Source organism: Loxodonta africana, chromosome 7 (genome assembly GCF_030014295.1).
Source record: "Loxodonta africana isolate mLoxAfr1 chromosome 7, mLoxAfr1.hap2, whole genome shotgun sequence".
NCBI lineage: Eukaryota > Metazoa > Chordata > Mammalia > Proboscidea > Elephantidae > Loxodonta > Loxodonta africana.
Window position 1 is genome coordinate 57,147,615 of NC_087348.1, and position 12,004 is coordinate 57,159,618.

Here is a 12,004-nt window from a genome sequence, read left to right on the forward strand (position 1 = left end):
GATTTTCTCAAATGTCTACAAGTTGAGTTTTAGAATTTTATAACAATGATTTATATATATATATATACATTAAATATATACATATGTATATTATATATGCATACACAACTTAAATTTTCTTGTCCAAAGGTAAATTAAAAACAAAAAACAATCATTTCCTTAGTTGAAAGCTAAACTTTCAATTTAAAAGGCAAATATCATTGAATTATATATATCCCCTTAATATATCTTATGTAATTTTATAAACTCCTTTCGTCTGAATTTCCTACCCACCCCCCCCACCCATATGCATTCACAAAGTTAAGGAGCAAAGAGAGCTGCTTATAATAAGTACATTGTTCAGGAGGTAGGATGGACTTTCCTAATATTTTAGACACTTTAATAACCATTTGTAATAACTGGAATATGTAATAGGGAAATCATATTACAACCCATAATACAGTGCTCATTTTTCTAGTTTATTTTTATCTTTGGCCAAAATAGAAACAAAGCATTTTTAACTATTAAAAACATTGTTTGAGATTTAGCCATGCTAAATCTCATGGCTAACACATGTTTTTCATGTGTTCTAGATACAAGTTTACTGTAAATCTAATTATGATAGTATTACATACACAGACATTTAATGTGATTTAAATATACAAAATTTTATCCTTCTGCAAGTCTTTGAAAGAAAAATTCCTGTTTGACAGAAAACTGTTGTTGGGTAAAGTCTTCCTAATTCTATAGTAGCAAATGGAGCCAAACACACAGAGACTTTATCAACACAACTAACATTAAGCAGTCACATGCAGAGAGACAAGAAATATCTGCAGCTGTAAATTTATATATTATTTCATTGATTTTAACTTTCTTAAATATGCAAAAATGACTATTTCTGAAATTTGTTACATAGAAATAACTGACCAGGACCGAACACACACATGGGAAATGATGAGCACTCATTATAAAGCAGGACACATTAATTTATTAAATAGAAAATTTTGGCTTGGCTGAGGTGCACCCTTTAATAAAAAAGTGCCATTTTAGTACTAATTCCTTTGATAGTCACTCTATTTTCAAGTTTTTTTGCCTAGGATTTACTTTTTTTCCATCCAATCCTACCACATCTAAATTTAATGTTTACAAGTGGCCAACATTCTCCTGCTCTAGGAAGTTCAAAATATATTCAGCCACTTTCTTTCGTAAAGCAACTAGATCTACTGAACACTTTCCTGAAATGGTTTATTATTCACACTATATGGTTCTTGTAGCTTTTGTGTTATTCTGACTTGTAGTATCTTTGCAACATTATTCAATGTAGCCTATTCCACCACGTTCACATTTTGTTGTTGTTGTTAATTGATTAATTTGCAATGAGCAGGTAAACAGCCAAATATAAGAAGCCTCTTGTTTGAGCCTTCATAAAATGAAAGCTCATTTCTTCCAGTGAAATATCGCCAAGGCAATTCAAGTGGGAAAGTTAATTCTGTTTCAGGTTTGACTGAAGTCCTGGTTTGACTGAGTCCTGCGCCATAGCCAATGTTACCACAATAGGTAAAGGGCTATTGTTTAGTGATGACACTCTGGAAGGTTTTTTTCAATACAAGGATAAGAGAGGCAGCTCCAGTAGTGGAATAAGTACAGGTCTGTGACTCTAAGGATGCCGTATGGCTGTGGAAAGTCACTTCATAACTCTGGATGCTAGTCTTTCTCTCACCACCTCTACCAAATAAGACAGTTGGATTGAATCATCCAGAAGGTCTCTGCTGGGTCTATTATTCTAGTGGGTCATCATTAACTCATTGATCCTGGTTTGATAGTTATTTTAAAAATTACAATCTCATAAGATGCTACTTGCAATTAAAATCCTCCTTCCACAACAGTGTATCATGAGGATTTCGGATATGACAATTGTAAATAGTCACAAATAAATTATCTGATTTTAAACATTGCTCAATTTGGCATAAGTCATTCTGGAAATCACTTTAAGAAATCAAGTTTTTCTTCCTAAAATTTACAACTGCTGATACGGATATTTGAATGTCTTTTATTATCATTATTTCCAAATGACAAATTGGTCATAGTGAAATTGTACATCACCCACCAACCTGCCCATCGATTTGCTCCTCCGGTCTGTGAAATAGCATTTTTTTCTGAAAAATAATAGAAATCAGCTGATGAAAGTCATATGAAGATAAAGCAAAACCAGTGAGTGACAATAATCAATCATACTGAGCATTTCAAAGCTCTGAGTGTCATATACTTAGGAAAGACATTTGAAATAAGCCAGTATCATATGAAAAACATTGAATTACACCATTTTGAGAATTCAAATTATTATTAAAAATATATTTTAACAAATCAATAGACTTCTTTTGAATATGCAATTTTTAATTCTCTTTTTTGAAAGTCTGTATTCTACCACACAAAACATATTAACTGAGTCATTTGCTTAAATATTATATGAAGTCATCTACCATCCATCCGTCCGTCCATCCGTCTGTCCGTCCGTCTAAATACATATGCAATGAAAACTTGTCATTTGTCAATGAATGCTTTTGGAATAACCACACTTATAAATTTAGAGGAAAAATAAAGTGTTTCTGCTCTCAAGGAACTTCCTTTACAGTGGAGGAGATGACTAATCAGACAGTTATAATAAAGTTAGATGATGTAGAAAAGCAGACTGTGCTATGGAATTACCTAAGAAGGAAATCTCAATTAGTTTTTGTGGGTGGAGGAGAAACGTGACAGAGACATCTTCCCAGTGGATGTGCTATCCGTGAAGCATGTTGGAGAATATGTGGGAGTAATTCTCTGGATAAAGTGATCATGACACAACATTCTATAAAGAGGTAGCAGCATATAAAACGGTTATGGGACAAGGCCAAGCACTGCATGATTCAGGGGAACAGCAACTTATCTGGTAATAGCTGGAGCACACTTTGTAAATTAGGGGTAATGATAAAAGAAGCAGGTATAGTAAACAAAGCAAAACAAAGAAGATGAGGGTCCTTACAACTCATGCTAATGTTTTTGGATTAAAATCAATGGGAAGATATTGAAATTTTAAGAAAGTAGGTATGTTTGGATGTGATAGCATTTGGCACTCTGAGACTGAACTGGCCACCCTGAAAACCCTTCTGAAACCTAGACTATGCCTGAATAAAAAAAAAAAAAAAAAAGCACTCTCCTATTACGAGCTGGCTGCTCTCCGAAATTTCAGGTGTACTTCATAAATAAATGAGAAGTTAGTTATTTAAGAGTTAGTGAATGCTACATCTATTATTTAAGCTGGAAAGGGTTTCCGAAAGAACTAGGCGTTCTCTTTCTCAAGCTGTTTTCCCAAGAACACTAACATATTAATAAAATAAAACATGATCAGATGGAAATTAGGAAACAGCTGCATTGTATAGTTTAGAATCATTATGAAAATATTAAAGTCTCCAAGACTGTAGTTCTTTACAATCTGCATCAGAATCTGATGGGATGCTTGTTAAAAATGTATATACCTGGATCCCAATTCACATCTAATATGCCAGAAACTCTGGGTGCAGGTTCCAAGAACCTTCATTTTTCATAATCTTTCTGGGTGATTCTGATGCACTCTAAAGACTGACAACCACTTCTTTGACAATTTCTACAATAAAGAAACTCATTATTTAACTCTAAACTTCACACGCATATTTGACCACAGGAGAGAGATATATATATATATATATATTTTTTTTTTTTTTAAGATGATGTGGAACTATTACTCTTCTGACATACTTTGGAAAAACGGTTATTTCCTAATATTAACCTTGTTCAATTGTAAGAATTTCAGCAGTATTTTCTAAAAGTTTCCACAATTCAGCAATTGTAAACAATTTTTTGAAAAAACATTGTAAAGAAGAAATTTCAGCCAATACATCATTAAGAAGATATAGTAATCTTATAAATTCATTCCATAGTTTTCCACAGTTTTCATCTTTTGTCTTGGACATATCAGAACTCTTCTGTCAAATGCAACCTTACCAGGAAATTACACACACACACACACACATATATATATATATATATATATATATATATATCTGTTGCCGTCAAGTTGATCTGAATCATAGTGACCCTATAGGACAGAGTAGAAATGCCCCATAGGGATTCCAATGAGCAGCTGGTGGATTCGAACTGCCGACCTTTTGATTAAAAGCAGAGCTCTCAAACCGCTGCACCACCAGGACTCTATATACATATCAATAAAAAATTAAAACTGTCTCACTGAAGAAAATACGTTCCTCAAAATCGCCCCTGAGATGGAAGGACACTATGGCACAGAGCCTGGAGAATAAGCTCTAATCTATAACAACTGAGCACGCTCAGAGTCTGACAAAATTTTTTTGTTTTTTTGAATTTCTAAGAGTAAAATTGTTTTTAATTGACTTCTAAGGAAAAGAAACAGAAGAATTAAAGCTGGTAAGGTGTTCTCTTTGTATCAAAACTATGATAATAATGATTATTATGTCACTTTAGATATTTCTGAAATTTATTTGTGAAGGCAGGGATAACGGAAGTGAGAGAAAGGAGACCGATGTACTCTAATAAACTTTCAGTTTTTAAAATAAGTAAAATCCAGCTGAGGTGGTGGGAAGAACTATATAAGGAAGATGACAACTTAGACTGTGCTGCCATTGTCTTTATAAGACTTTTTATTCATAGACTACAGCAGAAGGAACATACTTTGAATGTAAAGTAAAACCTGAGAAAGCCGGAACCTGTGTAAGGTGGAAACTTGTCAGAGAAGGCAAATGCAAATATTTTCCACTAAAATGAGCCATAGAAAAGTGGTAAGACCGCACCCTGTCAAAGGTGGAAAACTTGTGAGTCCTGGAAAAATAAGGCAGTTCTGTCAAGTTTCGGCTCTCACAGGTTTCACTGTCTATTGATAAAGAGAGGAAAACCATCTTTGAAATCATGCATATCAAGTTTGGGGTAAAGCTGAACCTGTTATGTATAATTTGTTCTTCTATTAAACATTTAAGTATAACTGCATCTTAATAATATGTGCCTGTGCCAGGATCTAAGTCAAATGATGCTAAATTTCTCCTTAGAAAGCAAAAACAAAAGCAATCTTTTCAACTCCTGGCAAGCATTTGTTTGGTATCATAGCCAGAGGTAGTAGGTAAAAAACACACTTCCTTTTTTATCACATGTTTTGGCATCATGTTCACTCAACCTGAAATGACCCTGCATACTGAAACCCATTAAAATGACACGGTTTGAATGGTTTTTAAGGGCTTCCTTCTCTTCAACCTACAAGGAAGCTCATTTGTGGACAAATTTAGATATAACTCTTCTTAGAAACAATGCTGAAATCACAATAGGGGCAAGATAATGTTCTAAAATCAGTTAAGAATTAATGTGGAAATTGTCAGCAATTTCTGCCTGACATCAGAAAGTAGGCTATTGTCTTAGACGTGATATTCCTTTTGCATGCTGTATTTACATCATACAGTCAAATTAGAACTTGTTAAAAGCTGACAATTCTGTAAGGATAGAAATAAATAAATATAATCCCATCCATCAGAAACAATTGTTTTTAATACATCGTCATATTTCCTCCCATTTTTATTCCTCTGCATTTTACATTGTTGAAGTCAAATTGTCTTAATAATTATACATATCCTATATAAGAACTTGAAAGTCCTGGTGGCACAGTGGTTAAGAGCTATGGCTGCTAACTAAAAGGTCAGCAGTTCAAGTCTACCATGCGCTTCTTGGAAACTGTGAGTCGGAATCAACTCAAAGGAAATTTGTTTTTTTTGGTTTATGTAAGAACTCAGCTGCACCCACCAGCAGCTCCTTGGAAACCCTGTGGGCCAGTTCTACTCTGTCTTATAGGCTCGCTATGAGTTGGAATTGACTCGATGGCAACAGATATATATTTTTATTTATGTTTTATTTACTATTTCTCCATAAAAAAAAAATTTTTAATCCCTAATAAATCCTTGTACTCATTTGTTTTATATGTGATTTATATTCCATTGCAAGGGAATATAATCTAATATAGTCATCTAATGTTGAACACAGAAAGTATTTTTCATATTCCAGAATTATAAATAATACTTCAGTGAATATTTTTATATATTTTCAATTATTTTCTTAAGAGATAAAGTGGAGGATATGAAAACGTTTAAGGCTCACAGCAGATGTCTCCAAACTGAGTTTGAGAACGTTTTCAAGTTTGACTTCCACCATGAACAAATAAAAATGATCATTTACCATATATATCTTAAGTTTGAAGATCATTATTTCCAAAATTCTGTGGTAATTTGATAGGTTGAAATGTATCTCTGTTTTAATCCTGTATTATGCTTTTGTACCATGAATAAGTATAGACAAACAAGAATAAATCAGATAGGGAAAATGGCAAGTATTCCCTCATTATCAGGCTGTAATACATCCCAGGAAACTGAGAAGTCAAGAAATGAAGCTTATTACAAATATAAACCTACCTAATTTTACTGTCAAGACTGGTTCAGTAAAATGACCTGAATTCTAATCATAAAACAAATAATATTTCATGGTTCCTTGTTTGCTTGTCTCAGGTCCCAAGTTTCATTACAAATGTACAAAACTCAGGTTCCCTTAGCGATCTTGTCCATCATTTGGATCATTTGGTTAAAGTGCTGACAAATTAGAAATACCTTCCTTTCTTTTGCTTTTCAATTTATTAAGTTGTTTTTTTCCCTCCCCTCCCCCCCAGAGTACTTCACAGCTAATATTCAGCCTCAAGGTATTATTTGCTTATGACCTAAATGCTGTCTCAACAGAGAACTTTAAACCCTTAGCTAAGCATGAATGCAAGCCAATTTAGGTATCTAATCCCAATATCGCCAGGAGATTCCTCAGTAGTTGCCAAAACTTAATCACTTTCGGTTTGGTAGACAATAACTGTGGCTGCGTTTTTCAAATCCTGAGGTGTTTCAAATGACTAAGAAGATAGGGATCAATGTCTCCTTGAATACCTTAGAGGCTCGTCATCAGAATTGAGGATGTCAGGACTCCTCCCAGAGTTGGCCATGCTGCTCAGTCTGAGGAATTTCTCTGTGTTTTCCCATTGCACTCTTAAATGTTCTCTCATATTCATTACCTAGAGACTTTTTTACTTGGCATCCTGTTTACTCTGAATCTCTTTAATCCTTCTTTAGCAGCTGATGAAGCATGTCGAGCTCCAAATCAGAGTAAATGTTCAAATCTACAGTTTGAGTTAACACTCTGCATACAATAGGAGCTGGGTGTTGAAATTTATTTTCAGAAATGATAGAGGGAAACAATGCTTTCTCCATATAATGCAAGACACTCACTAGAGGGAAATTGATGTTTATTCAATTTTTGCTTGCCTAGAGGAAGGATGGAGAAGACTTTGAACTGAGCAGTCCCTTACTTGCCTCATTTCTCCCTTGGTACTGTAGACAGAGCTAAGAATTGGATATCCCTGAAAGATTATTCCTTTAACCTCTGTATAGAGCAGTGCATTATATATGTATCCTTAAAGATGTTATATACTTCCACTTCTTGCATTCTACAAAAAATAACAAGAGCTCTATCTACCCATATGAAATAAGGGAACTTAGTCTTGGAAATGATGTTATAAGGAAAAATTTGGAAACAATTGTTTTTCTACCTCTTTAGGTATGTTCACCCTGAAATGATATAAAGCATCCAGGGAATCAGGAAGATTATCACATTAGGAAAGCAAATCAGAAGGGAATAAATGTCGAGAAAAACTAAACTTTGAGAGAAAAAAAGCATTTCCTTTGTAGAGAGGGTTACATTTCTTGTTCTAAGGTATTGCAAAAAACAGGCTCATCTTTAGTGAAGTGCATGTTCATATCCTTTGCCCACTTTTTGATTGGGTTGTTTGTCTTTTTGTGGTTGAGTTTTAACAGAATCATATAGATTTTAGAGATCAGGCGCTGGCCGGCGATGTCATAGCTGAAGATTTTTTCCCAGTCTGTGGGTGCTCTTTTCAGGCTCATCTTAACAGAGACAGAAAATAGGAAAGTACCTGAAGGGCATCCGGATATTCAGCCTCTCGGCATACTTGCACAGCGTGTCCCATGGAATGTGAATTTTAATAAACATGATATCAGAGTTTGCAACAGCTGGCTGCAAAGAATAGCAAGACAGGAACTATTATTTAGAATCAGAGCTGAAGATAAGCCAGGCCACAATCTGATTTTGGGGGAAGCACATCGTGCCCTGGCTACACATGGCTCATTATCATTGATTTAAAGGAAAGTCACATGAATGAAGAATGTTTAATACAGACAAACCCTAATAAAAATATAAGAATGTCACTGTATACAACAAATTATCACCCATGTGAATCAGCACATTTTGTTACAATTATCACTATCATTATTCAGGATTCCCTGTCAGAACAATCAAGATCCAATTAGAAATGAAGTTACTTTTAATAGGTGCTTTATCATGACAATCTCATTTCTGTTCAAAAGGGGTAGAGAAATGCTTACAGTTGCCACCATTCATTAATCTATTCATTCATTTGTTCTTCTAACACATTTTATTGAGTAATTACTACATGACAGGTCCTGTGATAATCCTGGAAAAACAATAGAGTATAAATCATAAAACTCAGTGCCCTAATCACCAAAATACCAAATCTGTTGGCATCAGGTCAATTTTGACTCATGGCAACCCCATATGTTACAGAGTAGAACTACTCACAGGGTTTTCTTAGCTGTTATCTTAAAGGAAGCGCTTTGCTAGACCTTCTGTGATACCTCTAGATGGTTTTGAACTGCCAACCTTCAAGTTTAGGAAGTAGTTGAGTGCAACTTGTACCACCTAGAAATCCTGTGTCCTAAAAGAAGGGCTGTGAAATTTGCACACTTACTCTAATCTTACAGTTTATTTTTACCTATATCAAATCATGAAAATTTAAGTGTCTTCGATCTAGACTAGAGATATTTAAGCAAAGTCAAGTGTGCATCAGGATTACCTGAAGAGCTTTTTATAAAATACAGGTATCCTGGTCTAATTCTCAGAAATTCCAGAATCAGATTCCATTGTTCTGAATATTTTGCTCATACCATTCTTTGGAGTATCAGATCTTTTTCTGAACCAGATAATTATCATGATTCTTAGATGTAGTCCCTTAATCTAAAATATCTAACTAAATAGCTGACTATTTTGGCATTACATCATCACTCATGTTCATATTCTACCTTGAAAAATTAAACAAAAAACAAACACCTAGACAGTTACTTTCTGGAATTCCCAAATTCTGAGGATCACAGAGCAAATCTACCAATCACCCTTTGACTTAGTATTTCTGCTGTAGCTATTCCTGATTCATGGATCCTCTTCTCCCAGAGAGCTGCTTGGTTAACCCTTTCACCTCTTTTAAAGTTTTGCACAAATCTCGCTTTCTGACTGGGATGTAAATAGACCACCCTTTTTAATATTACTACTTGCTTGCCACCTCATCACTTTTATCTGTTCTATTATTTTTATTGTAGTATATATTATTTTCTAATGAATGAGGTCATTTGATTATGTAAGTGCCAAGGGAGCTGGAATCTGCTTTGTTTATTTATGTATTCCAAGCACCTAGAGCTAAGCCAGGCACACAGTAGGTATTCACTAAGCATACGTTGAATGGCGAAATGAAGGAATGAATGGATGGATGAAAGAAGTTATTTTGAATACATATTCTATGTAACTGGTACCTAAGCAAGAGACAATAGAGGTAATGAATCAAATAAACCAAAACTATTCTGGAAGAGGGCATATGTCAGGATTCAAATTAACATCATTAACAACTTGCCTCAACAAACAAACAAACTCATGCCATAGAGTCATTTCCAAAGAGTAGAACTACCGCATAGGGTTTACAAAGAGTAGCTGGTAGATTTAACTGCCAACCTTTTGGTTAGCAGCTCAGCTCTTAACCACTATACCAACAGCTTGCCTACCACTGATTAAGTCATTCCTGTCAACATTTAGCATTTAAAAAAAAAATCTAATGACTTAAATAAAGGGGATGCTTTAGAAACAAATTTCTTCACTGCAATGGTTCTACCATCAACCAGTGAAATGTCAAGTGAGGTACATGCACAGCTAGAATATTTCTCAACTTGAATGCCTTTATTTTCTCATTTTGAATGTCTTCTGTTATACCTTACTCTGAAACCTCAGATGGCTATGCATATTTAGCTATCTCTCTATATAAAGAGACTGAGAGAGACAAAAAGAGAGAAAGAAATCATTTTCAAGAAGCATGAACTGTTTCCTTTTATAATGCCTTCCACTCATTTTCTCTTTTGTTATACTTCTACTTAAAAAAGAAAAAAAAAAGTTTAATTTTCTTGCAGTTATTGGGCATGGGATTGGTGAAGAGATGGTGTTGGCGGGGAGAAAGATTATTCTCCCTCGGAACTGAAAGCTCCAATCTGGCACTATTCTGTTCAGCTCCGATGAAAGCAGGCTTCTTAGAGGGAACAAAACACCTACCACCTTCACAAGTCACATTATTACTTAATTATTCCACCCAAAATTCCCAAGAGGTAGAACATTCACTCTTGAGAGAAGAGGAACGTTAAAAATTATGTTTTAATAAAGACACTCTGCAAGTTAGTGGAATAGATAGGAAAAAAAAAAAAAAAAAAAGGATGTGATAGCTCAGGATTTTCAGTCTAAAAGAAAGACAAATTCCTGGTATGATCTGGAAATCTACTTGGATTACCATGTACCTCTTCATTCATATGGACTTCAGATATACATCATTAATCTGCTGATAATGTTGGTCATTTAGAACCAGCCACATCAACAGGCATTTCAGCGAGTATTTGAGATCTACTCTGTGCTACACTGGAGCCCTGGTGGCACAGTAGTGAAGAGCTATGCCTGCTAATCAAAGACCAGCAGTTTGAATCCACCAGCCACTCCTCAGAAAGCCTATGGAGCAGTTCTACTCTGTCCTATAGGGTCGCTATGATTTGGAATCGACTCGATGGCAACGAGTTTGATTTTTTGTTTTGGGTTTTGTGCCAGGCTGAGTGCTTAGGTTTTGGTCCCAATGGTTTAATAAAGCACCATATAACTGCACAGTTTTTTGGAATCAGGCCACCACCACAAACTAGCCATTGTGATGAACACAAGTTGCCAGTCTCCCCTTCCTCTCTTCCCTCCACTGAAGTCAATGAATTACGATTCTAATGTGTAGCCAGAACTGAAAACCACATCCACCCCTTTATTCACCTACTTTAGCTAGTATTCATTTTTCAAATCTCAATTCACAGTTTATTTCTTTAATTTTACTTCGTCCCATTCCTCTGGTCTTTTCTCACCTTCCAGACTAGATCATTATTCTTGTCATAAGCCATTCTACCACCATTTTATTTTTTTTTAAGGACACTTATCACAGGTGAAATTATAAAGGGAATCCTGAAAAGGAAAAATTTTAAACATTATATCCATAAGTGAAGACTATAGAGACTGAAAGTCAGCTTGGATAAGATCATATTTATTCTGAAAAGTCACTCAAGTGTCTCTTTAGTTATGCAAGTATTAGTCAAGTGGAAAGAGTGTAAAAATAAAAATAATTTATTTATTTATTTTAATTGGCAGCACTTTCTCTTGCTTGGGTAAGAAGAGCTCCTAAGAGGGCATTGGATCAAATATCATAAAGCTTCTAGAGTCTTCTGGGAGAGAAGATATAAAAATGCCCCAACTCAGCTTCAAAACTAATCACATTTATTCTGGAAAACTGTGGTCACCCAGCATTCTTGGCACAAGTATGGAGGAGCAAAGGAGAGGAAGACTCAAAAGATAATCTAAACTTTTTGCCAAGAGACAAGGTGGAGGCTGTGGGCTAAGTCACACCTAATTCACAATTGTACAGTTTTCATGCCTGACTCCTACACATACTGTATGGGCAGGGAAAGCAGCAACAGGGTTTACTTTACTCATTGGATCCCCAAGAGCTTGCATACTGGCTGCCTAACCTCTATTT

General features: G+C 35.0%; 1 protein-coding gene across 1 annotated transcript in view; it reads right to left on the minus strand.

Moving 5' to 3' along the window:
• Positions 1–12,004, minus strand: part of ANO3 (anoctamin 3) — a 529,603-nt gene that overhangs the window by 129,397 nt on the left and 388,202 nt on the right. The window contains exons 7-8 of the mRNA XM_023550773.2: positions 8,033–8,133; positions 2,091–2,135 (exon numbers count right to left, since the gene is read on the minus strand). Coding sequence (XP_023406541.1) covers positions 2,091–2,135; positions 8,033–8,133 — 146 coding nt within the window. The remainder of the gene's footprint in view (positions 1–2,090; positions 2,136–8,032; positions 8,134–12,004) is intronic.